The sequence below is a fragment of the Botrytis fragariae genome, assembly GCF_013461495.1.
Source record: "Botrytis fragariae strain BVB16 chromosome Unknown tig00000061, whole genome shotgun sequence".
NCBI classification, from domain to species: domain Eukaryota; kingdom Fungi; phylum Ascomycota; class Leotiomycetes; order Helotiales; family Sclerotiniaceae; genus Botrytis; species Botrytis fragariae.
In genome coordinates, this window is record NW_023500994.1 from 972,399 (window position 1) to 999,736 (window position 27,338).

The window sequence follows — 27,338 nt, forward strand, 5'->3', positions numbered from 1 at the left end:
GCTGCTATTATCTCTTGCTTCAGATTGCCAAAACTCAACTCGACATATTCAACATCAATCAACATCAATCAACATCGTCACAAGGCTTTGCATCGCAGTGCAGAATTCTTTTTTCGCATAACGCTTTCTTTCTTTTTTTCATCTTCTCTTCTCCGACTCTTTACTCTCTTCTCTTTTAAATTATACGCACGAAACGAAATACACTAGAAACAAATGGATATGGGGTGGGCGTGGCATTGGGAGGCATATTGCGGCTTACATGTAGTTCGCTTGCTACAGGCAGAAACAGGCATTTTTGGTGTTAAGGATTTTACTTTGGGTTATGTACCATTGGGTTTGGGATTTGCGATTTGCAATTAGGATTGCAGTCTGGGTTGTCATGGATATCGTTGCATTTGCATCTGCATTTGAGGATGGAAGAAGGGAGGCATTTTCATGATTATGGTGAATGATGGGGTGGGTGGGCTTTTGATAGGAAGGGCGAGTTATGGGGGTGCGGAGGAAAGGGGGATGAAGTACATAAAATGAATTGGGGTACATATTTGCAGATGAGAGATAGTAGATACCTTTTTGCGAGAATGGCGAAGCGAATGGACATTTTATCTGAATACCTAGATACCTGATGTGGTCTATGTGATCGTGATCGTGATGTTACGTTATATGATGTGTAATATGCTTTGTGATGATCGACAGGTTTTCGATTAATGTACTCGTATGTATTCATACTTTTTTGATAGAGAAGCCAATATTCAGCGATGTTATTATTCACTTCTACCAAAACCTTTTTTTCTTTCTCATCCATTCTTATGGAATTTCCTATCATTCCCATGCTATTTCATCCCATACAATCTCATCCCTTTTCAACCTACCCCATGTTATCTCTTCTCATCTCTCCACAGTTCTACGAAAGAAAATACCATCTTATCTTATCTCATTTACTTATGAATACATCTACGAAGTGCCAGGAAAACGTGTTGTGTTGTGTACGCACGGAAATGCTTATGGCATGGAATCACATAAGGCAACGACACCAAAGATCCGAACTCCCATGTGTGTCGACAGCGATATAATTATGCTTTTCTACTGGAGGGATATGTGAGGGGGGAGAGGCGAGGTTTTATGATGGGAATGGAGATGGGAGATGGGAGAGAAGAGGGGGAAATTAAGGAGATATGTGGGGGTGAATGGGTTAGATATCGATACTGACCTCGGCAAGTGTATGGGGTAGAAATGCGGATGATTAAGTGAATCGAGCTCGATGATTGTAAAGGTATAGGAGTGAAGGTTGAGGGTCAAGATGAGGAAGAAGTATCTAAGTATATAAAGTGCCGTTTTCGCTAGTGGTATGAAATTAATATCAAGGAGTCTTAAGATGGATGAGTTGACCCATGCTTCATCAGCGGGATAGGGACTACAATCTTTTGGTAGCACCCGATCAGTCAAACGATTTCGGTGTTCTTTCAACCATCCTTCATAGTGATAGCTTGAACCTATTCATGAATAGTTTATAGAACATACTCGAGATCAAACCAGCTTTTTATAGTGGGATTTGGATAATATTGAGTGGATTCGAATTTTGAATGAAGGGGGTAGAAAGAGAAGGTGTGCTTGATTCACTTGACAACTTATCATCAACAAAACTACTCAAGCTTCAGAAGTTGACTCATGGTCTCCTCCTTCTTGATCATTTTTTCAAGCTCTCAAAGTGTTGCATTATTATATAAACTCCCTCTCTTTGATACATGAGGAGTAAGAATGGCTAAATGACCTTTGCTATGAGGAATACTTGGGTGGGAAACGTGATCGTTCCCATTCAGTTGATAGATTGAAGAAGATAGTATTGTTCTAATTATTTTCGTGGCTGTGAGATTTAGACGTGAACATTGATGGTGATAAGAATATGATTTGGTGGTAGGTATCTAGGTAAAAAGAGTTTGGACAGCAATTTTTGTGATTAATGACAGTGGGAAGTTTCTTTAGATGAGATACAAGATGAGATGACAAGTCCGGATGGTTATCTGTAAATGGTGGTATAGGTTTGTGATATTCCGTATACATAAGAATTTTAACGCCACTGCTAGCAGGTAATTTGGCTCTTATACTCAGCGATTGAGATGCTCGCTGGTGTCTAATGAAGATCCGGAATAGATGGATACGCGGGTTTATATAGCATTTGCACTTGTAAAATTGAATATATTAACCAGATTTTTGGTGGAGAATCAGAAAATGCGGGGTCTGAGTAGATGGGTTTCAATACACGATTTTTATAATGTATTGGGATATGATATGAGATGAGGTAAGACGAGAGATCGTATTTTTGCTGTCATTTTAAACCCCAAAATGGGCATAGTTAGACTAAAATCCCGGTGTATAATCCTAGAATCTCTCACTCCAATGCAGCCCAAGGTTTTTGATTATTGAGCTATAGGAAAGAAGTCTCGGTCATTGATCTCGTGACGGCCGGCATGCTGGTAGTCTATTTAACAGATCTCGAGAGAATCGAATTATCTTGCGATCTTTATAGAGCTCTAGTTGGACTGTAAGATAACTGAGGAGCGGGGTAACGGACAAATCATTGAGGGGCTTCCTTATTCATTCACTTGAACTAATGGCTTTGCGCCTTATACTTGCTAATGGCATCTTGCAATTATAGATCGCTACCTAGGTATATAAGCAGTTGGTCAACCTTCTTGGTATCTTGCAAGCAATGCGATTTCTACACGCGCCTCTTCTTGCTAGATCTTTCTGTCTAGCAGATATCAGATCTCATAACAAGAGGGACTTTTGATGTTTGAAGTGGAAGAAACGGAGAAATGGCTTGTAATTAGAAAAGTGACAACAAAATATGAGATGGGATGGGATGGAGGGGGAGTGCATGGTTATCATTGTCGGCATTGTAGAGAAAATGACAATTGGGGATGGCTATTATGGTGCCGAAGGGATAATATTGCAAAGACTAGGCTCTCCATTCTACAATTATACAATAGTGTAAGTGGTATTGAGGTCAATCAACCGTGATCCTTCTTCCGCTCGGTGGATCATACTTCTGGCATTTGGGAGTATTCAAAATTGAGAGAACGGAGGTGATAGGACAGCACTTTATAGACCGTAACAATCTTTCTCGTCTTTCTTGATCCCAACTAGGATCTACACTTCTCCAAATTACTTGTCTACTTTTGGTGGGTTTGAGCTGTGGAGCACACGCAAATTCAAACACCTGATGGGACATATCTTTGATTGGTTAGGTATGACAATGTCTGAAAAACCTAGAGGTCTATTTATGCACTGGTTTGATGATGCCGAAATAGGTAGGATTATGCCGCATGTAGTAGAAAACGAGTAGCGGGGTAGTTCTCGTGGTCCTGGGGAGGAGGTTTCCTTCATTCACTACTCCCTGAATCACAATTATCCCACTACTCAAAAAGAAATTGCATGACCTGCTATATAAGCTGGAGATCCGTCAAACTATTTGAAGCCATTACGCCCAACAAACCCAACAGAAAAGAATTTTGTGCCGACCGTCGAACTAGGAAGTTAAAAACATTGTATTATGCCAAAAATGCCAAAGCCTTTGACCAAAGGAATGGAAGAGAACAGATTGAATGGTTCCGTCGAGCCTCGATTTTTCTTCAGATGACATCGACATATTTGACAACAAAAGTAAGATAAAATGAGATGGTATTAATTGACTTAATCAGTTCCCCGACTGCTCATAGATAGCATGATCCTCAATACCTGCTCATAAGCCTCTGTTACCATTCCTTTGAGTTGTAAAATACTCAAATTGATACATTGAAAATTGATAGGGTCATAGACTTTGGATCAGATCTGACTCAAAGAGAGAGTTTGTTACTTTTATGCCCCCCAATGCGTCATCAACCACCTTTGCTGTTCGGTTATTTGTTGTATAATGCGAGGTACTCTTCATGACACTGCAATATTTATTTTTGATGCCCGAGACCGGTAGCAGCATCCTAAATCCCAGGGATAAGCTCAGTTCGGCCGTGTCTTTCGTGGTTACAAAAGTCGAAACGACTGATTTATATCATCAGATTGAGAGCGGTGTCATTGCCATGACCATACCAATGCTGTGACGAAACAAAATACTTTAATCATTGAGATGACAAAAAAAAAAAGCGGCAGTGACACGGATGGTAATTGACGATGCGATACGAAGACAAGAGAAGATAGATGTATGAACCAAACCTCTTTCGATGCATCCCCTAAGAAGTCATTGTAGAATTAGGGGTGACACTCAGAAGTCCCACCTCGTTATCTCTTCCCCAAGGATTAGCTTTCCTCTGCAAACTTCAAAGACTTGAAACCAGATTATGCTGGGATTTATACTCCTGCTCTGCATCTCGAATGGGTATTGTGGGCCGTAAATATATGGTAAGCGGGGCAGTGTTCACGTAACAATAAGACTTCTCTATTTTATTCACCATTGACTCAGATTAAGGCAACTGATCTGAAGCGAGTTGCAGAGGGTTAGAAGGTCTTCGGTCTGCTACTTTGAGAGAATCAAATTGTTTATAATACACCGAGCTTTTGTACGTATGGTCCTGGTATTGATGCGTCTCCGTGTTGTGGCCTTCCCCCTTGTATGCTGGGATACATCGACCAATATCAAATCATTGAATATGGTTTGCGGGGTAATTTAAGCTGGAAGTGACATCGATAAGAGTAACAGCATTTAATGACAACAAAAGCGGAAGGAATTAGACAAAAAAATGATGAGATGACATAAGAAGTTTTCACGGGAATCAACATCATGGCTCTCGCTTCACAATCTTTGTGTTCGCACTCCGACTCTTGAAGTGTAGTTGGGAGACCATGTATGCGCTGCCTTCCAATTTAAATTATGGCTTGAGAGGTACCCGGGCAGAGCATACATCGATAGCACATAGCTTTGAGTGCATTGAGTAGAGAGCACATTGGGTTCGGACTGGGTGAAATATATATAGGGAAGCCGTTATCTCCACTGCGAAAAAAAAATGCTTGAGATAACAATTGGGTGAATACTGGAGAATATTGCAGCATTCACTCAGGGCAAATCATGCAAACCCTTTTTTATTGATTCACAAACCATAAGCACTCTCTAGACTTTCAGAAGTCGTCTCTGTGATGTTCATGTGTCAAATTCCCTCGAACATGTCGTGAATATCAACCCCAGTGAGCTCTTCTAAACAGATGAGCATACTATCTATCGCATTATCAAACACAAAAATATTTGAATCTCACAAATAGTGAAGATTTCCGGGAAGTAAACTATAAAATTCCAGTCCGTAGTCTTATAATCCAAGCCCAAGACAAGTTTGATGACCTGAACCGGGCAGTGAAAATTATTACTAACAAATAATATCCATACTTCCCTCACGACTCGAGAAGATGGAAAGGGAAGACTGAAGCTTGTTGGCCCAAAGATGGATTCTTTTAATCCAGATCAACCCACACCTAAAAATGAACCACTAGTTCTTGATATTCAATATTTAATGATTCACCACGAGTCGAGCAAAGACCTACACAAAGACAGACGTGCATTTGCGTTGGGATGTATTAATGCTTAATGGTAGTACAATAGATTGAAATAGCAGGTCTCTGGATTTGAGATTATAGATGACACAGAGGCATCACTTGATGCCGAGAATGACAATTGGATGGAATTAAGGGCCTTCTGATGAAATTATAAACGCCTATGCGGCTGTTTTAAAATGGAGGTAGAGAATTTGCATGACGCGATGGTATTGTAGGTTCTGAGCTAGTATGTTGGGTGGGAGGAAGCATGATAAAGAGGAAACTTAGTCTAAACCTTGAGCTCCGAAGGATAATATGTCACAAGAGGAGGATGGAAGAGGTGGTGAACTTGCATTGGTTACATAAGCAGAGAGTTGAAACGTTGAGGTGGAAATACTAGGGTAGAGATCAAACAGAGTCTTAGACAATAGCTGTAGATCTTTGAGGCCGTCTATCATGTCTCTTGCAGGCATCATGCGAGTAGGTCACTGGGATAGTTGCAGGTGAAAATGGATGTATCATTCATGGGCCTCTACCTCCTGTGGCTACAAATAGATACAAAAATATCACCAAATCGGAACCACGGGTGCCAGGAACAGAAATCGTGCCGAAAGTCAGATCCGATAACGGAAAAGTAGTGTGCAAAACAGCACATTTAATTCGTTATCTCTTTTACCCTCAATTCTCTACACAAACTCTAATCTTGGAAGATAAAGATATTGACACGTGCGGGTCACACTACATGAGCCATATGCGTGATTTGCTTATCGTTTGTATAATCCACGATTATCAGATGCCTAATTGTAACATAAGACGAAATCTTCGCTGCCTCGATCGGAATCGATTGCATCAATTATACACATACAATACAATGCTGTTGTGTTTCAATGTCTATTCTTGGTGATGATCATCAACTGAATGATCTAACACGGCTGATAATATCACTACCGTTCGGTATATTGAAAGCCAGTACTAACGTTGAAGAAAAGTTGGAGAAAACAATGCACAGTATTAAATGTGTAATACAAAGATATGCGGACAAGGGGAATTCAATCAATACTTAAGTTGGTGGTACATCGAGAGGTTGTATTTCGCCAAGGGTCTTTATTGTTTGGCGAATGCGAATTTGAGCGGGGGGAGAGGGGTTGTATGTAATTATGGGGTGAAATATACGACGATGATGTTCTCGCCAGCCTTCATCACTGTACTGTTATCTTGATTTGATCTGAGAGGATATGATAGCTTGATCGGGAGGTCGGGAGATGGATGCTATGCATATGAAAACCGTCCCGTCCGCAAATACGACAATCTGACCGTTGGCTTCCGTGGCGCGGGATAATATTGATGACAACTTAGGTAGGATTGTCATTAGTGGTTGGTAGAGCTGATGTTGTAGCTTATGAAGAAGCTGACGGATGGTTCAAAAATCGATATAGATCTGCAGTAAATAAAAGGGGGCACATATTCTCAAGAATTAGGTGATATTTCTAAATTTGGGGAAGCGGAGAATGAACGGTGGATAGGTAGTGTCAGGGGAAGGTATATTGGTTGTAGATTTTACAGTGTCACTACGCATTACTAATCAACAGCCAATCGCTAGATAATGTCACACCACTTATTAGCTACGCAACTGTGATCTCTCCGTTGATTCCAATCTCATACTCTATACCTGTACTTGAGAAAACTTGTTGGATTTGTTTGGGAATGAAAGGGGAAAGTACCAATGTCGTTCAAATATGTGGATCATCGAATTTTCAAGCGCCCACAGTGGAGCTCAGCGGCGTGGATTTACCATGGTATCAGGGGCAGCCTATCGGTAATTGCCTTCTAGAAGTTTCAACCTTCCGGTTGGAGAGAACATCTCCGAATCTTACTCAGATGTAGGATCTGGGATCTACGAGTGAACTAGATTACAGTACATGAGAGAGAAGAGGTCATTCCATCAGAAACGCCGAATATCTCGCTCTCGCAAAAGTAATAAACCGATTTTATTTTGTGTGGTGAAGCAAAAATTGGACTGTACGATGAAAAGATCCGGTTCCCCGGATTTACCATTCTGAACATTGAACTGTAAATGGTATCGCGGGTCCCCGCATTGACACACGAGATCTTTTACCTAATATGATACTTCCGAGCCACAGAAGACGTCTATGTGAGGCTTCCAAACGGCAATGCCATGTGTTTGGCGTATCGCTACTTGAGATATGAATTTTGTTAAGTTTTGATATAGTATAAAGTTCTCGCCTCATCCATCCATGACCATTACAAGGGCCATGGCCGTGTCTTCCTTTGCTTTGCCAGCGTTAGGCATGAAAGCTGTAACCTGAGATATCATAGTCACTGTAGCATTGAGTGTAAACGTATCATTAATGTTGGTATGAAGATTGAGCTGGCGATTTCTATGACTCCTTTTGCTCACCTCATCCCGTACCCGAGATGAGCGGAAGGCAAGGCCCGTTCTTGCTTCTAATGGCTGGATGAGATGTTGGTATGAGTCGACGAATTTTTCAAGGAGCTGCAAACAAAAATAAAAAAGGTCTTTCCACTGAACATACCATACTTTGCATAACGACGTCTCGTTTACAAGGTGCAATAGAATATTGAAGATGGATGGTTTGCAAGCAGGCCAAGTACCTTGGTAAGGCCAGGCCTAGAAGATTTTACGACATTACTTCCACCCCTTACGGCACATTCCAGTCTTGTCTCTCCCCATGTTTTCTAAATCAACCTGAGAGCATGCTCCACATACAAGGCCGAATGCAGTAAGACTTCAATCATGCCTTCATATCCCCTTCTTCAAATTTGACAAGTCACAACGTGGGGGTTTAGGTTGTGGTAAATCTGGCAGCAACCGTCGATGGTATTTCGATATCCAAGACAATCAAGAAAGCTAAAATCTACCTACTCACATAAGCCGAACCCAAAATTTGTTCTCATTAACACAAAATAGAAAGGCGACGAATGAAGAAACTAAATCAATTCATTTTTAGATTGCCAACATCATCGATCGTAACATTTGGCTTTTTGTACAATGTTGCTTTCGCAGCTTCCCAGCTTCTGCCTAACGTAAACGCTGACGCTCTCTTTCTATATGATTCGGTCAAACATCAATTCACACCGCTATTCGAAAAAGATGAGATGAGAAAACTTTCGGAACCGGTAGTGAAGCATATTAATGAACCATTGATATTATATGATAGCTGTCCTTGCACCGTACTGTATGATTACGCACATCCCGGTTGGATTTATAGACGGATATACAAATCGTACGAAGCATTTTTGTATTACTACCGATAACACTTGGCGAGATGAAGGGGGTGAACGAAAGTAATCCTACCGAGGAAATTCAACCCAACCTGCAACTGCTCGGAATATGATGACTTCATATTAAAACAGACAACTTGTTAAATCTCGGGGGGGCCGTGATCTGAATACACAATCATCATTTTCTAAAACAATGATATCAAGAGTAAAAAGCAATAAAATCTAAGCCAAGACATGGTACTTACGGGTTCGATGATCCGGAAGCAACGTTAATGAGTAGGATTAGAAAAAGAAAAAACGATCTAAACTCCACTCTCACAATTATCCGTCTTCTTCTCAGGGTTCCCCCTCCAATATCCAGAAAATATGCCTGTCAACCCCACGAAATTCCATGCTTTCTCACATATGCAAGGATACAAAACTGTTGCAGTAGTAAGGCTGGAAACAGCTCAACAACACAACATAATCCGATATAGTACATATTCCAAGAAACTGGGGATTGTGTTTTAGATTGGATGAAAATCAACGAGATGCAAATACAACGAATGCAGTAGTATTTCTAGGGGCTTCCCTGTAATAGAGTGACAATTCAACAATTTAGGAGTGTCCGGGGCACTCGGGTTCGAAAGGCTATATGCTATGCTAGTAATGCTAGTGTGCTAATATTATGGTAGTACGCCGGAGATTTGCAATTTTTATTCTATTTCTTGTTGGTATAGTTGCAATTGTTTTTGCTTTATTGTTTATACTATTCAATTTCCTTGGATTTGTTGCAGAAACCCTCGCATCGTAGGATGCCTCAGACCGGTCATTGATCAAAGCCAGTAACGCACGCACGGCATCACGACCGTAACGATCCATAACCCTGGTTTACTAAATTCGAACATTCTTAGATGAGACTGGGGTAAATACTAAATTGTGAGGCGGCTTCCCGAAGGGATGATTGTCTTGAATCATTTACCTTTTCTTTTTCGGCTTTGCAATTAGCTGTTTCTTTGTCAACATATTTTTTTCATCTGTGCTATGTATTTGGTAAGGGGGAATCATACCGGATATGATATGATTAATTTATCAAGGTTTCGTATGGTACTGTATAGTAGCAGTGGATGCAAGATAAATTCATTCGTTTGCCCCCCTCTCTGTCGTCTAGTTTTTGTTTAATTCTTCATTACAAGATCATTCTCTTCAAGATTTGTTGTTCACTCTTCCATCTCACTCAGCCTCACAATCATTATACTATTTTTGCCTCATATCTGCGAGTGCGCCTGAGCAAAGCATCTGTTCGTTGGAAAAGCGTCAAGTGTATCACCAACTTACCAACCATCAATCCATCCTTCCAGAAGGATCGTAAGCGCTTATCAACCTTCCCCATTTCCCCATACAGAACCAACGTTTTCTGGTGCGTAGTAGCTGTTTTCCCCCGTTATCTCCAACCAACCCCGAACTGACCCCAAACTTATTAGCCCACGTACAATCTGGGGTAGTACCAGAAAATAATACATAAAGGTCCAAGGTCTCTCAACCTCCTCACCATATTCAAGCCGACCTCCACATACAACTGTCCTCTACATCAGACCTCATCATACACCAATACTTCCTCATTCGAATATTAATACAAGTTAATCACTCACATCATTAAACATGCCTTCTCAATCATCAACCACTACAATGGCCGTACCTGTTCCCCGTCGCCGTCTATCTCCACTTCTTACCTCTTCCACCTTTGGCGAAGACGTCAGTTTCTATCTTGACACTGTCAAAGCGAACTCCAAGAGCAAGACTCCATATATCTTCCACGAGAACGAATATGCTCCACCTGCCCCACCTCCACCATCCCCAATCAACTTCCCCGCCGAAAGTTGGAGCCCCGCTTGTCGAAGATAGTTACTACTCTGTTTACTAGCAAATTTATATTGGTAGTTTCATCACAGGGGTATACGTTAGCGCGCATGTAATCATGTAAGAAGTTAGAGATACATTCGATGTATCTTCTTCGTCCGTGATTACCCACCGCATTTTCATTTCGTCGCGTTTCGAATTTCGGCTTTGATTTCATTATACATGAAGCAACATTTTCTTTCGGTTTATTCATGGAAGGAAGGATATCGCAGATGGCAGACAGTAGCCCGTTCATCAAATGGAGTCAATTCATTCTTACGGCATTCTACACACTATCTCTATCTCAGCAACAACAACAACAATAGTTACAGTACTATGAATAGGACATCGCTCACGCGTGCATTGGGATTTTCATCAGGAGTTTTAAAAATGGGAGGTTATTATAATGATTCATTACATTCATTCTTTGGATACTTCGGCAGGATATGATATTTTTAGTTATTGGGCTTTGCTTCTCTGGGTTTGCTTTCTTGCTCCTGGCATGAGCGTCTGTACATTTGGAGGGTAAAGGGAATAGCATGGGGTGGGATGGGATAGGACGGAATGGAATGGTATTTGGATCCACAAGGGAAAAGGGCAATGTGTACTCTATAGAGATTCTTTTTAGGCAGGCCATGAATGAAAGAATTATCAAGTACCTCTTTTCCGCTTGAATCGTACTGCGAATGAATCGTCAATCCTGATAAAAGATCTTTAGGCTTTCTCCTGTCTGTTTACCACATGTAAATCGTTACATAGCATAGCTACATAGCTACATAGTAACCCTCATTTACTCCAACCCATCCCGAAATTGTTCCCGTCAACAATTACCCCGAGTCTCACCCCACAAACTCACTATCTGCAAATCTGGGGAAGTAAGGAATACGAACCATGCATGCGAGGAATCCAAACTTAAATCTAGATTCCAAATCTCATTACGATACTTTTTCTGATAATGGCTTGATAGTGGCTTGATGTTAATAATAAGTAAATATGCACGCTAGCAGCATGAACCGAGAAAGGTTAAATATGGTACCGAACCGGATACGGCTCGGGAGAAAATTGACGAAATGCGGATATTTCGGGTTCAGTAGCTTTTTGAGAGGGGAAATTGAGATTGTGTTAATCTAATTGTTTGAGAAGAATGCGGAAGTTTCCGTTTTTAGCAAGTTTTTGACTTTGCTATCTCTTCGAGGACGATCGGACGAAATGGTTATATTTGTTGGAAACACGTGTTACACTAGTACTAGCTTGGAGAGCTGGCCTTCACTCAACCTCACACGTATTAGTATAGATTATCAGCTACACAGTATCTAGGTTCTTGGTGTTAACCTCATATCGCGGCTTGCTATACTGGGCATGTACAACCTGTAGGCCCACCAATCCAGAAGGTGGGGGAGATAGTGATATGCACGTGATGGTACGTGATGGTGGGGGCACGGCATGGGAGTACAACTCAACAAGCTTTTCACTTCTCAGTTTGTTGCTCTCCAGCATTTCAATTGCTCTCTATTCATCAGTAATATTCAATCATGACGGCTACAGATGAAATACCAGGTCAGGCAGGACTCCCATCTCCTAATCCCACTAAAGCTTTCTGGCATAGTGAGCCTTCGGAGATCTTATTGGGTCATAGAACCACAGAGAACCTTCCTACGAAAGCCGATGTTGTTATTGTTGGGAGTGGTATTGCAGGGACTTCAGCTGCACATTGGTTAAGAGAGCATGATAATGGAAAAGATCTCCATGTAGTAATGTTAGAGGCGAGAGAAGCTTGTTGGGGAGCCACTGGCAGAGTGAGTTAGGCGTCGTCTCGAGTCTACAATCCATCAGTGTCTGGTCACTAACGAGACTATAAAACTCAGAATGGAGGTCATTGCCAGCCGCTTGTTTATGCTTCACCTCCAGATGTCGGGGCTTTTGAAGTAAGGAATTATGAGGATATTAAGTCTTTCGTGGAGCAAAATGATGTTCAATGTGATTGGAAATCATTATCCAGCTGTCACTCTTATATGTCAGAAGATCAGTTAGAGGTAGCCGTCAAAGCTGCGGAAGCCCTCAAGGATCTGGATCCAACCTTAGGCAACTTAGTTACCATTATCACCAGAGATTCTACTAATCCCTCATTATCGGACCTTCGAATTCCTACAGCAGCTGGCGCAATTGCAACCTCCAAAGCCGCCTCACTCTGGCCGTATAAATTGGTTGCATGGGTTCTGGAAGATTTAATCTTTAAGAGCAAATCCTCAAGCTCCCCAAAATTCAATCTCCAAACTTCAACACCCGTAACTCGACTTCAAAAATCTTCTTCAGAATGGATAATTCATACTTCTCGCGGCCAACTTTCAGCCCCCAAAGTTTTGTTGGCAACGAATGCCTATACATCACATCTTCTTCCCTCTTTCTCTGATCTCATTACTCCTGTCCGCGGTGAAATGTCTTCACTTCTCCCTCCATCTACCATGTCCCCGGCCAGAGAATCCTCAAGCAAACCCTTAGAATACTCTTATAGTATTATGGGTCATTTCGGTCAAAACATAAACCGAGATGATTATCTCGTTCAACGACCTTTTTCCTCCACATCATCACAACAAGAATCAGGAGGAGAATTGATGTTTGGCGGGGGTCGCCAATTTGCTGCACAAGCTGGCCTAGGCGTCTTCGATGATTCATCTATTGATCCTCCTGCTGCGAATTATCTCCGTCGAGAGCTACCACGTACACTCAATCTTCATAATAATGAAGAAGAACTCGAGGCTACTTATGAATGGAGTGGAATTATGGGATTCAGTAGAGATAATTGGCCTTGGGTGGGAAATGCGAGCGAGAAATTAGGAGGTGGTGAGGGTTTATATATTTGTGCTGGCTTCACTGGACACGGGATGCCGACGGCGAGATTAAGTGCTAAGGCAGCTGTAGGCTTGATGATGGGAGATAAGATGGAGACTATTGATTTGCCGCAGAGATATATACTGAGCGAGGAAAGAGTTAGAAAGGCGAGAGAGCTGGATGTGGTTTGTGTTGCAGATGAGAAGGGAGAGTTTTGCTAGAGTGGTGGGGTTATGGTTTTTGGATGGGAGTATATCATATGTGGGATTTGAACCCAAAGTTTTGTCTCCTCACTTTCATTCATACTTTCTCTATTCTTTTTAATATGCGTTTCCCATTTTATCCTTTTGTTGAATAAACAAACATATGAGCGCTCTAAGATTGTTTCTAAAGCCAGATTCTCGTTTTACAAACCATTTTCATAATTACCGCAGGATACTTTTGGACATCGTTATCGTTGCCTTATTTAATCTTCACTGCATCTGATCATACGAGAGATCTTAGTTGGGCGACAATCAATTCTTGCATTGGCATTAGAGAAAAAATACCTCAACATTCGTAGCAAATAAGGCTTTCAAGGTTCTTAAGCAAACTTCCCCAGCTCAAGATTCTGTTTCCATAAATAACTTGCCAGAGAACTCGTCTTTGATGGAAACTTCCTCAGTAGGTTCCTCCTTGATGATCTCTTCCTCGACATCCTCTGTCTTGACATTTTCCTTCTTGATTACCGCCTCTCCAATACTCTCCTCCTTAATATTCTCTACATCATTATCCTCCGTCACACGCTTCAATTCATCGTCCACCCAAACATTATATTCCGTATACTGGCCCTTATCCTGCAGCCTCTTCCGTTCCTTCTCCAACCACTCTCCATACCACAGCCCCGTTTTCCACTCAAGATAAATCAGTTCATCCCACGCGACCTTTGTCATCTGTTCCCAATCCTCTCGTCCATTGACACTATCAATTCTATTTTCCAGATCGTCTAAATACGCTTGTGCAGCTCCTCGATGATATCGCATGATTAATGTACCAAGACTGGGAGCCGCGATATCGCGCAAACGATCGCGTGTCTCACGTAAGATTACTTCGCCTGCGAAATTGAAGATATATCGGGCGTTCATCTCATCAGGTTCGTAGGCGAATTCTCGCTGTTCTGGTATCCAATATCTTTTTCCGCTGGTGTTGATTCGCAGTTTCCAGGATCCGTAGGCGTAGAGTTGTGAGCCGTCGGGATTGAGGTAGTAGTAATGACCTCATTCTTAAGATTGGTTAGTTTCGAGACTCAATTTAGATAGCTAATCACGGGAAGTTGCCAAAGGAAGTGTGGGACAAACCGCAGAAATAGTAGTATTTGACACCGTCGGGCTAGCAAGACGTTAGATTTTGATGAGAAGTGGAGGTAATTGGAGGTAGTACTCTGGTTCTGAGTTTATCTGGAGGTATGTCCATGAAATAGGCTAGAGACATGGCGGTATTCAATAGATATTAAATGTCGCTGAGTGAGGTCTGAAAGATTCTAGCGAAAGTTCAGTGAGGAGAATTTTTGAGATTGAGGCCTGCAAACTCTTATTCTCGTGGGATTAAATGGTTGAAATGTTAATGTTTGATCTAATCAATTGTCTTCATAGTGAATGCTCTATTCTGTTGAGTGGGTGATAGTGAATTTGATGAAAACATGGGCTGAAAAAAAAGAAGCTGTGAGAGTGTGTTTGCGAGCAAGATTTATGAGGGGTGATTGCAATGTTGACCCCATTGTGTGCACTCTCGCAGCTCTTTCAAGCTTCAAAATGCTAAATCTTTGAAATTAAATGAGATCATCAGATAAATTCAAGGTTTGATTGGTTCATTATCGTATTTTGGTCTAGGAACCTGTAAGTACTTTCTGCACACCACTACCCGCATTTCTACGAAGACCTAATAACCTCTTCTACTGAAATTGGTTGTTCTTCTACATTCGCCAACCTCTCCTTCAAAATACGTATCTTCTCCCGAGTCTCTTCAATTTCCTCCTCCTTACAATGCGCCCTCCCCTCTCCTCTCCACCATTCTAAATTCCCCTCTTGCCTCTCAATATCTTTCTCAAAATGTTTCTTCCATGCTTTAATTATTTCTGCTCTTTCTCCTTTCCAGTCTCCATGATCAGCAATAGCTTTTTCTAGAATTTCATTTGCCTCATTGACTATTTCCCTGTTCTCCTCGAGGATAGTTTCTAACATTGAAATCTCTTCGGGGTGTTTGCTAGGGTCACGATCCCACACTCCCATACGCACACACTTAGAATGATAGTTTAGAGACTCTGTGGCGCTATCTAGATTGAGCTTTTGATCTATTATATTAGAGGCAGAGTCGCACGCGTTGCTCTTTATCGTCAGGAACTCGCGCCAGCGGGAGTAGGCAGAGTCGAAGCTGGTGGCATTGAAATTATGGGGCCAGCCGTAGGCTCGGAAGAGGAGTCTCAGATCTTCGTACTGTATGCTGTTAGATAATCATATAGGTGAACTTCAAGAAATAAGTAATGGTGGAAAGGTCGACATCGATGTCGAGTGAGCAATATTTGGAGTTGAGATGACATAAGAAAAAAAAGGTGAATACCTCTTCATCCCATTCTGATAACATTCTACGGTCCTCAGAGCTTGGAATCCATTGAAGTTTTAAAAGTCTGTTGGTAAAATCTTCGAAGAGTTCTCTAGCGTGACGGCTGGGAAGATGGCCATGGGAATTGCGATTACGACTTCGGAGACCCCCAGGGAAGTTATATACGCCGGGGTCTTCGCTATGACCGGAATCTTGACCCTCCATTGTTATGTGGCCTGGTTTGAGTTAACATAAGTCATCGGATTTAAATTGATATCTAGGAAAGTGGAGGTGAAACACAGATGTAGGTATTCAGGTCAAGTGGGGAAAAATCTGGGGGTTAATATAAAGACAGTATTTGGGTGGAATGCTTGTAGTCAACTGTCTGGAGCCTGATCTCACGACGTTTTCAGCCTTTTGAGTCGGTTGGACTCCATGCTAGAACTTTGGAAGATTTGTTTAGAGTTTCAATCTATCTAGTCCTCGCACTGAGGAGCCGATCGCGAGCTTGTACAACGAAAGACCCAACGACATAAGATATAATAATGAAAATTCAAAACTCTCACCATTCCTCGTGTCAAGAAACATCATTGTTCCATGATTTCCACATTCATTGATGCAGACTTCCCAAGGTCTCATATACTCTCCGTTCTCATCATCAAATCCGCCTTTAGGAGAAGCAAATCCCGGATCTCGGCTTTGCATCAATACTTCCAGATCCCTCATATCGGCAAAACTTCCACCAAGTATAAACTCATCTTCATTGCTATAGCCCTCAACATATGGCAGGGCTTGAAGAAATTCAATGACTTGTGGTTCAAGATCAAAGCTCTTTGCGAGATCCACGTCGATGGGAGGATCGTGGGGTGCATATTTGATGTAGGATGCGGGAAAGTAGCACATTTTGGCGAGAAGTTCGTAGTATTGTGTTATAAGTGTTACTATCTCCTGTTGATCATAAACTCCATTTTTCTCGGGCTGACCAAGCAAGGTTATACCAGGGAGTGTTTGCATTTGATAAGACATGATATTCGAATTCGGAGGAAGATTTGGAAATGCGATTCATGAGATGAAATGAAAAGAGTCTGTAAATAAGATGGCATCATAATAATGAATCGAACTAACAGGTCTTTATTTGTATATATATATATATTAGATGAACTATACTAGGCAGATACCACCTCACGAAGCTTCCCCTTTCCAGGCGGCTGCCTACCACGAAAGGTTTTTGTCACATGTGTAATGAATCACATGATACCACCTCATTGAGAATTCTGCCAGATACACCGCCTAAATCTTCGACTCGAACATCAGCAAAATCAATACAATTAAATTGCGTTTGTTCAAACATAACTTCTTGAAGATTTGACCGACTGGCTGTCAAGAATTAAAGCTTTGAGGTTATCGCTTGGCTGAACTAATCAATGTTTAGAAGACTGGTTTGTACAATTTCAATCCACATTTGATGTTCAATATTGAAGTTTATAGAATCTCTATGACCGGATACTCAACCCACTACACCGCCGCAATGTACTTCGTGTACCAAGACAGTGGAATCGGAGTCACAAATATTCATTCGTAAGGTGTTTGTCATCAGAACTTGTTCTTGAAAAGATACCTCAGTCTCCCACGAGTGATTGGTTATTTGATATTCCTCCGGAATCCAATTCACCAAACGAACTTGGAGTGCCTCTTCCGCCTACAGCTGTCTTTTCGAGAGATACAATTGATTGGAAAGCTGTAGAAAAAATCTTCATCAAACGCCCGAAATTAGCCAAAAGTGTTATTGGGCATGGTGATTCTGGATTCGGCAAGGTAGCTTTCCTTGCTTCTCTGAACGAGACCATATTGAGTAAAGCGCACTGTACTTTTCAATATGAAAGCCAGAGTTATTTTGCAACAGATTGTCAGAGAGTTCTCACTAAATGCAGCCTGACTTTCAACTTTCCTGATGGAGCTTCTTTAAATATCGTTGGGTTATCTACCAAAAAAGTAGGTTCAGTCTTTCATGTAAACTGGAAAGCTTTACTAACCAATAGCTCTAGTGGTTAGCCAGAGGAGTTGCACTTTTGCAACTTTTCCCCATTCTCGAAGAAAAAGAACTATTAGATGACTTGTTACCCCTAATCTCACCAAAATGGGTCGCCAAAACAGAAGAGAAACTCAGTCATAATGTTCAAACCACAGAGATTCAATCAGTAATTCCAATCGTACCAGCGGAGACAAAATCAATTCCGGATGCTCCGTTAACGCCTAAAGAAGAACAACCAGTAGAACTGAAATCAAAGTCGGCAAAAAACCCGAAGGAGCTCACACCGAATCATCTTGTCACGCGTGAGGTGTTTAATTATGCAGCAAAATATCTATATATCCCGGAATACACTGTCACTTCCCAGACAGTTTCTAAAAAAGAACACTCAGACAATCCCGTTACATCAAAAAAGCTTACAACTCCAAAGACAAGTTTTACTGTCACTATATCTTTGCCTGAACATAGTATTCATGCAACCGCAACCAGTTTCGATCTCCCGCTCACAGAGGCCATGGCTTGCACAGAGTTCAAAGTGCAAGCTGAGAAGCACCATACTGCAAATAGCATACCTTCCCATTCATCAGAAGGACCAATCATTTTAACCACTGCAAACGTGAGAAATTTTATGGATTTTTATAATGACTACAACGATAAATTAGTAATTCGGATAAAACGCAAGGGCGAAATTTTCAAAAGTCAAGCCTTTACCAGGGATTCTAATACTGCTGCTCTTGAAACACTTGGTCCGGCTATTGAGAGAAGCAGTTCTCGTGACCTTGAAACGTTGACTCTCCTAGTTGCTGCAGTCACACTAGCCAAGCAAAGGCCTCAACTACTCTTGAATTATTTAGAAAAGATGAATGCAAGAAGTGGAAGATACGTGGGCAAAGCTCTTCCTATGGAGCTTGAACTACACCAGAGTAGTCTGGAGTTGATGCAACGCACGGTAGAAACCACCACAAAGCTAAACTTATCAACACTACCTACTGGTGAATGCAAGGACCATGATGTCTCTCCTTTAGTGGATTATCATAAACCTCGCTTGGAGTATTCTTATGACCGGGAAGTTGAACAACGTTCCCGCGGTTTATCGAAGTGGTCTTCTCAGCGTTCGCACAAACCGAAATACTCGAAGTTACTCCCTTTAAACCAGAACCCGTCTGAAGTCTTTAATCACATTGAAAATAATCAATTCTGTATTTTAATCGGGAAAACTGGAAGTGGAAAGACAACTCAACTGTCTCAAATCATTCTGGATGACTATATTCGTACAAAACGTGGTGGAGAGTGTAGGGTCATCTGTACGCAACCACGAAGGATAGCTGCGAAGTCAGTGGCAGAACGTGTTGCTGAGGAACGTGGTCAAGAGCTGGGTGATCAAGTTGGTTACAAGATAGGGTTTGATGCTAAACTCCCAAATTCTTGCGGAAGCATCACGTATTGTACTACAGGAATCATCTTACAACAACTAACACACCACCCTGATGCTATACTTGACAACACATCACATCTTATTATTGATGAAGTCCATGAGAGAGATCTGGATATCGACTTTCTTTTAACAATGGTTAGGAAGCTTGTGAAAGAGAGAATTGAAGCTGGAAAACCTACACCAAAAGTGTGCTTGATGAGTGCCACCGCCGATGCCGAGATGCTTCAAGGATATTTCGCTTTCAAAGATGGAACCCGAGAAATTACCTGCCCAGTTATGCATGTGGAAGGCCGAGCTTTCCCTGTCGAAAAATACTATCTCGAAAATATAATGGATACTTTCAGAGAAACGTATCCAACAGGCCATACTATATGGGACCTTCTCGACTCAAACAAGAATAAGACTTATTTAAAGAGTGAAGAGAGGATTAAGAAGACTAATTTAGTTGTGGACGTTGAGAATGAGCAGTCTGCATCAGCGATCAAATGGGACAGCCATGACGACGATCCCGATAGTCTACAGAAGCAGATGGCAATGGACACTTTGGAGGGGCAAGTACCCACTGATCTGGCCGCTATTGTGATTGCGCACATAGCGAGTACTACAGACGATGGCGCAATACTAGTTTTCCTGCCAGGCATACGGGGTATTAATATTATTGAAAAAATTCTTAAGGCACAAGATATCTTCAATTTAAACTTCAATGATGAGAATAAGTTCAAGATTCTGAAATTACACTCCTCTACTGCAGATCAACATCAGGAAGTCTTCGAGCCAGTTTCACCAGGTTGTCGAAAGATCATTTTAGCCACTAATGTTGCTGAGACTTCGATCACTATCGACGATATTCGATATGTTGTGGATACTGGAAAACACAAGGAAAACAATTTTCATCAATTGTTACGAATTTGGTCACTGCCTTGTAAATGGATTAGCAAGTCAAGTGTGAAACAGAGATCAGGTCGAGCAGGCCGTGTTCAAAGCGGCAGTTATTATGGTCTCTTTTCGTGAGTCATCCCTTCAACTCCCTTCACTTTTTAATATTGACATGAGGTAGAAAACGTCGCTATGATTCCCTGAGAGCAACTCCTCGCCCAGGGATGAGTCGCGTCGATTTGCAGAGCACCTGTCTCGCAGTGAACATTCTCGGTTACAATGAATCTATTCAGGATTTCTTAGCGAGCGCTCCAGAGCCTCCATCACCAAAAGCAATACAGTCAAGCATTGAGGGTCTTCAAACACTTGGAGCACTCACTTCCACAGAGAAAATTACTCCTTTGGGCCGAATAATGGGGACGCTTCCGCTGAGGCCCACACTGGGCAAAATGGTGATTCTCGGAATCATTTTTCGTTGTCTAGATTCTATGATAATTTTAGCAGCCTTCGACAACATAACATTTCATGTGCGTCCACTAGATATGGAAGAAGAATCTGATGCAGCAATGAGAGGATTTGCAAGAACATCCAAAAGCGACCATGTCGCCATGCTCAATGCTTTCCGTGCGCTTCGACATTTGGAAGAAGTTGATGGTCGCGAAGTCATGACCTCATTTGCACACCAGAAATTCCTCAGTGTGGCAAATTATGACACAGTGAAGCGAAACATAAGCTTAATCCAACAAGCGCTTCGAAGAAATGGCTTGGTGGTAAACCGAAAGACTCAAGGCGTGGCCGAGCTTGGTACAAAGTATGGCGGAGAGATACTGAATGAGAACTCAGATCAGGATGAGTTGATCAGAGCACTTCTTGTACAGGGCTTGTATCCACACATTGGTGCATGGAATAATCACGAAACCAAATACCAAATCGTCGCCAACGAGAGAGTACTCATCGATATACATCCATCTTCTATCAATCACCCTTTGCAGCGACCTAACTTGAAAGTTGAAGGTATTGCATCGCCATCGAAAAACAATGCCCGTTTGTTATCCTTTGATAAGCTTATTCTCTTAAGCAATAAGAACCTTGTTATGCAACGTACAACTGCTGTAACACCTTTTATGTTATCTTTGTTTGGCGGGACGCTGAATCGAAGTGCAGATAATGCAGGCCAAGTCGAAGTAGATGAGTGGCTTCCATTCGATGTGCGGAGCACAGACAAATTGAGAGGCGCAGAGGGCGTTGCGGGACAGACCCTCGTACGTTTCAACAAGGCATTGCGACAGCTAGAAAACATTTCTTTTAATGATTTGGCCAACGGTGAATACGTCGTAGACAATGAATTATCTCATGATTTCGCAAAAGCTTTGAAGAATATATTAATCACGGAACAGGACATTGATAGACTTGCGGAAGAGAACGAACTCGACCTTGCCATGGACCTACGCAAGTTTTGGAATCGATCCGAATCGCCACTTGATAAGATACCGCCAAAGGAATCCAAGGAGATTGTACCAAAGTTTTCACTCCTTGAAGAAACACAACATGATGAAGATTCTTACGGGTCTTTTTTGGAATTGGTAGAAAGTGCCTTGGAAGGTCCCAGCATTACTAAACTTTACTCAGAAGCAGCATCTTCCTCCTCACAAGCCGAGTCACAGCCTGTCATGGAAGACACGGTCACCAAAGAAAGTGATGGTGTTGAATCAAAAAATCCTGGAAATTCTATTCCTTCGAGGTTCAAGCCTCTACCTAAACTTCCGAACAAACATCGAAATACTGGAAATGCGTCTCCGGAAAACCATCTCGATAACTCGAAACCCCCTCCTGGGAAGAAACCTAAAAGTAAAAAAATCAATCACCTATTACACAACATATTTAAAGGATTATAAAACTTCTGTCCGCGAAAGTGAAAGAATTTTCCACAACCGGTTTCAATAATATCGCTTTTCATCATCTCAAAACGCAGCTTTGTCGAGGATTATAGATCAGAATAGTACTCTTGGAGACTATGAACAGTACTCCCGCATTTTTTACCGATCGTGCTCAAAGATACAGCCAGCCATTAGAGACGACTCTCAAGAATTCCAGTCTCTCTCATAAATCATCACACATACAATCCACAATACCTCGATCCATCAATCTACAAAAAGCCCTCCGTCTCTCTTCCACACCATCCAAAAAACCTAGCTGAAATCCCAGATTCTCCCACAATCGAAGACTCGATTCCTTCAGGAAGACTACCGAATCTCCCCCAGGGATATATATAAGCCCCACTCTTATCAGGTGTCAATTCGGGGGAGAGCGCTGCCCATAACTCAGTGTATGCCCCGTAAATCGATGGGTACACTATAAATTTATCCTGTGACCGCATAATTATTAGTACACATACATATACATCCATCGAAATCTAGCAATATCTCAAAACACCGCAAAGAGCTCCGCTACACTACACTACACTACTCACCGTGATCCAACTCGCGGGGCCCGTCCAATACCGTTGCAGCTCCGTCCTCAGATTCCCCGGATTAAAAACCGCGTGTACGATTCCCGTTTGCGGAGTCATCTTTGCACACTCACGTGCTAGAAACACGTTTCCAACTTTCGATTGGCTGTAATTAGCTGTCACGCCTTGGTCTTTAGGACACCCGTCTTCGTTAATAATCATTCCCGATGGTGACGAATCAACATGTACGGCGATGGACGCGGCCCACGCGACACGTACGCTTGCTGTGGGGGAAGAAGCCGCGGTTTTTGTGAGGAGAGGAAGCAGAAGTTGGTAGAGGAGATAGTGGCTTAGACAATTGGTTACCATGTGTAACTCGTGTCCTTGTGCACCGATGTTTTCTCTTGGTGAATACATAACCTGTGCATATTGATCTTAGTTTGCAGATTGTGCGGGGGAGGAAATATGAATAGATAGATGGGAGGAGATTGAACACCTACACCGGCATTGTTGACGAGAACATCAAGCCGCTGTTGTCGCGCGGTAAAATGATTCACTGCGGGTTTGATGGTAGAAAGATCCGAAAGATCCAGCTGCAAAAATTCAATACTGCCTTTACTCATAGGAGATGCACCTTTGATGTCCGAAATAGCTTTTTGGGCTTTCGATTCCGAGCGGCCTGCTATCCAAATGATGGCGTTGCGAGAGTAGAGGATGTTGCATAGTTGGAACCCGATGCCTGTATATCCACCTGTTATGAGGAAAACCTAAGGAGAGAACACGTCTTAGGGATATTTGAGATAGATAGGGAGGAGATTACTCACTCGATCTGTTTGATCGGGACAGGTTTTTTCGGTGAGCGCGGCGGTGGGAATGAAGTAAAATTGACTGAATATATTGCCCATGATAATGATCGATGAGATGATTACTAGATAAGTTCAATCGTGAATGTCAAATATTTGTCGAATGAAAAGTGTGAGGGAATTGAGATTCATCATACAGATTCGCGCATGGAAAATTTATTCTTCACTCGGCGCTGTGTGTATGCATACTAATCTCATATAAAATCTCATATAAGAACTAGCCTCTAGGTAGTAAGATTTCAACCCCAGAACCTATCAAAATATCATTCATCCAATGGAAAGCCGGAAGATCCATGTTTAGCAACCGTTTTTTTTTTATCTCTAGCGTAATCTTTACCCCGTTATCCAACTGTTGGATACTTGAAGAGCCTGTAACAAATGTAGATGGAAAGATAAAATCGAATTTTATAGATAAGCATAGGTATCGTATCTCCAAGCCAACCAATCTGTGATGTGAGATTTCCGCTGATGTTGTACTGTACCAAACATCCTCGCTTACTTTAAGACATATAATCGCGCCCATAAATTCGGACGGATCCTCTCTCCAACTTGTGTACTCGATGCTCGCAGAGCATTCCCACTTGCAAGAAACGCGAAATTACTCCACTCCAGACATTTGTCTGGGCTTCATTGCTCGCCTGCTTCGATCATCTAACGATGCTCATCTGCACATGACGTTGGGTCCGATGTTGAAGTTAAGAGTGCGTGAACGTATTGGCTTGGGTGGTAATGCCTTAGATCTTGCTATGCGGACAACCACTTGCGTTCAGATGGGGGTAGCATGTGAAAACGATCATTGTGCTTTATTAGACATGCAATGTGATGATGGAAGTTGGGAGGCGGGTTGGACGTATCAGGATGGATCTAATGGTGTGAAAGTTGGACATTGTGCCGTGACCACTGCGATGGCAGTTGCGGCATTGTCATCGAGAAAGATGTCGTCGGGTGGAATGATGAAGCACGGGGGTATTATTGAGAGCAGTTGGACCTAAATACGGTTGTGTAGTATGTGAAGATACGGTCCACGATTGCATTGTGAAATGATGGGATATCTACTCTTGTAGAAAAGACGACGCAGAAAGACTTGCTTGCACGCTCTATCTGGCATGCATGAAACAATTGGAGTATGTACGAACGCAGCGAAGAAGTATAAATATCACAACAACTCATTCATCAACAAAGGTAGACCATCAAATATAAACAAACAGCATACACGAATCGTCCCAAACGAAAAACGAAAACGAGTCACGGGATGCAAAAAGATCTCGACCAATCCCACACACAAGAAATAACCACCGTTTTGTCGAACACCATCTCAGAAACCCCGGGTATAAAATCTGGGAATGATTCTTATTCTCAGTTCCTTAAACATACCATCAATTTCAACGATTTGAAGATGGATGGATGGTGTCTTGAGAATGGGTTGAGAATGGGTTGAGAATGGGTTGAATATAAGGGACAAAAAATCAGATGTGCAACAAAGTGATTTTGGGGGGGTTGACACGTGATTTCCGACGAAGATGGGAGTTGAGTGGGGTGACATCATAGATTTAGGAACGTGATACGTGTGTCGTGATGTCAATTATGGATGGCGAATGGTGGTGAATGAAGAGAGAGATGAAGAGAGAGATGAAGAGAGAGATGAATGGATAGAGAGACCTTTTCTCTGCAGCAGTTACACTTATATTGGTATTTCCAGATTAACAAGTTGATACTTTCTCACATTACGATTGATGAATCTACTAATCAGGTATCTACATCCATCACGTGCAATTATATAATTTGGAATTGCAAGAGAAAACCTTACCTACCATTATCTCCCTCTTCACTGGACGAGGCTTTGCTTTCTCGTATTATTGAACCTGCTCGATCCAGACCCAAAAGCAAAAGCAAAAGAAGCAAAAGTAAAAGCAAAAACAAAAGCAAAAACAAAAAGCTTAAGCTTAAACTTCTCGCGACCCCATAAACGTGTGATCAACATCAATCTAGCTATTCATCCTGGGGTACGAAAATCAATCATGATGTCAGTGCTTTCCCATGTGATTGTGGCTTAGGTCGTCCCGAATCCTGCATCCCAAGCTGTTTTCAGCTGTACAAGAAAGGCGGAGCATCTAGGAGGTCCCAACGCGCAATCAAGAAGTCTGGAGATGGATGCAAGCACCAATGATACGATGGATATGCAATCATATGTGCTGCTGCGCCGAGTTCATCAGATGCGATGAATCCGAACATCCGTTTGAGGAGAGAAGTTTGGTGTGCTACGCGTACATGCCATACCGTATTATCTACCTCGTACCTAGACACATCTTGATGTAAAAATCCGCGTCCAAAGCTCCGAGTTCGTAATTGGGGAGTGAAGAGTGAAGAGTGAAGTTTGAATGAAGAAAATTGGCTCGGCAGATTGTAGATCCACACACGATCATACACTATCACGCACTATCATACACTATTAACCAAGAAAAGGTTGGATGCCATGCTTTTTGCGCAGAGGGCCATGAAACTAAGGTACTGGGTTTGGAGATAGGTACAAGTGTCGGAGGATAAGAACCTTGGAAAAGTTGGACTTGCATTCACCTTTTGTGACTTGTTGAATTTTGGATTGTTGGTTTTATTCTTTTTGCTTTCGAGAACTTGCAACATATTACAACACAACACGATACAACACGATACAACACAATACAACACAACTACATCCGATACTATTCAACAACTTCAACAACCCCAGAAGCAAAAGAAAACTAAAGAAACATAAACAACATGGGTGTTCTTCCAATTGATACTCGTGAAGCTCTGCATTTGAATGAGCTCACGTCAAGAGCTACATGTTATAGCAGAAGTTATGGGTTCGTATTCTCTCATTCTTTATGCTTTCCTCTCTTTGAATTGAACGATAGTAAATTCATCGTGCCAATCAAAAACTAACTCGCATTACAGTTATTACAGATGCAACTCCGCCTGGACTCGCTTCGGTCGGTGGATTCTAGCTGGTGTTTTGATATTCGTCGGTCTTGTATTACTTTTTGCCATCATGTAAGTTTCACATCCATCTCCCTCTCCACAATCCAACCCATAACTAACAATCCCAGGTGCATATCCAAACGCCGCCGTCGCCGCAACCAAATCGGTTCCACAAACCAACCCATGGCATACACTCAACCCGCTGCCACCTACGGTCAAGCACCCGCCAGCTACAATTATTCACAGCCCCAACAATCGTATGCGCCGCCTGCCGGTGCACCACCGACGTATGGTGGTGCGCATCAGGGTTCGAATGCGGATTATTATGGAACGAGTGGCGTGACGCAGCCGGCGAATACTTATGCCAAGTAGAGGGTTTGGTGAAGGGCGGGGGTATGGAATGATGGGAGGAACACACGATACCTGTAGAGGCGGTAGGTGGGGAGATGCATTGCGTACATATTGGTACGATTGATACGATTGATACAACTGCAAATACAAATGCTGGATAATGATTAATGGATAATATGTTGGCGTTAGCGCTGGTTCTTTGACGATGGATGGACGGAAGGGTTATGAAACTACAGGCTTTTCAATGACAATTCATTCTTTCTACTCGTCTGTGTGATGCTACATGGAACTCTATCACCGTGAAAATCTCTGACA

The 27,338-nt window shown here is 42.1% G+C and overlaps 7 protein-coding genes across 7 annotated transcripts; 4 read left to right on the forward strand and 3 right to left on the reverse strand.

The window, feature by feature from the left end:
* Positions 1–7,759: 7,759 nt before the first annotated feature.
* On the reverse strand, positions 7,760–8,227 carry Bfra_008434 (uncharacterized protein; the record flags this gene model as incomplete). Its single annotated transcript, XM_037338796.1, has 4 exons — positions 7,760–7,837; positions 7,946–8,029; positions 8,070–8,164; positions 8,200–8,227. The coding sequence occupies 4 exons, from the start codon at positions 8,225–8,227 to the stop codon at positions 7,760–7,762; spliced, it is 285 nt and encodes a 94-aa protein (XP_037192102.1).
* Positions 8,228–10,419: 2,192 nt separating this feature from the next.
* Bfra_008435 (uncharacterized protein) lies at positions 10,420–10,662 on the forward strand (the record flags this gene model as incomplete). Its single annotated transcript, XM_037338797.1, has 1 exon — positions 10,420–10,662. The coding sequence occupies one exon, from the start codon at positions 10,420–10,422 to the stop codon at positions 10,660–10,662; it is 243 nt and encodes an 80-aa protein (XP_037192103.1).
* A 1,526-nt stretch (positions 10,663–12,188) lies between these two features.
* Bfra_008436 (putative fad dependent oxidoreductase protein) lies at positions 12,189–13,706 on the forward strand (the record flags this gene model as incomplete). Its single annotated transcript, XM_037338798.1, has 2 exons — positions 12,189–12,452; positions 12,522–13,706. The coding sequence occupies 2 exons, from the start codon at positions 12,189–12,191 to the stop codon at positions 13,704–13,706; spliced, it is 1,449 nt and encodes a 482-aa protein (XP_037192104.1).
* A 381-nt stretch (positions 13,707–14,087) lies between these two features.
* Positions 14,088–17,088, reverse strand: Bfra_008437 (uncharacterized protein; the record flags this gene model as incomplete). Its single annotated transcript, XM_037338799.1, has 5 exons — positions 14,088–14,740; positions 14,823–14,853; positions 15,411–15,956; positions 16,081–16,298; positions 16,629–17,088. 5 exons carry the CDS (start codon positions 17,086–17,088, stop codon positions 14,088–14,090), a joined length of 1,908 nt encoding a protein of 635 aa, XP_037192105.1.
* A 439-nt stretch (positions 17,089–17,527) lies between these two features.
* Positions 17,528–22,297, forward strand: Bfra_008438sa (putative atp-dependent rna helicase dhx36 protein; the record flags this gene model as incomplete). Its single annotated transcript, XM_037338800.1, has 4 exons — positions 17,528–17,592; positions 17,646–18,054; positions 18,108–20,533; positions 20,584–22,297. 4 exons carry the CDS (start codon positions 17,528–17,530, stop codon positions 22,295–22,297), a joined length of 4,614 nt encoding a protein of 1,537 aa, XP_037192106.1.
* A 251-nt stretch (positions 22,298–22,548) lies between these two features.
* On the reverse strand, positions 22,549–23,756 carry Bfra_008439 (putative short-chain dehydrogenase protein; the record flags this gene model as incomplete). The annotated part of the gene is made up of 4 exons (XM_037338801.1): positions 22,549–22,767; positions 22,873–23,271; positions 23,352–23,618; positions 23,676–23,756. The coding sequence occupies 4 exons, from the start codon at positions 23,754–23,756 to the stop codon at positions 22,549–22,551; spliced, it is 966 nt and encodes a 321-aa protein (XP_037192107.1).
* A 2,715-nt stretch (positions 23,757–26,471) lies between these two features.
* Bfra_008440 (uncharacterized protein) lies at positions 26,472–27,044 on the forward strand (the record flags this gene model as incomplete). Its single annotated transcript, XM_037338802.1, has 3 exons — positions 26,472–26,557; positions 26,649–26,744; positions 26,801–27,044. The coding sequence occupies 3 exons, from the start codon at positions 26,472–26,474 to the stop codon at positions 27,042–27,044; spliced, it is 426 nt and encodes a 141-aa protein (XP_037192108.1).
* Positions 27,045–27,338: the final 294 nt, after the last annotated feature.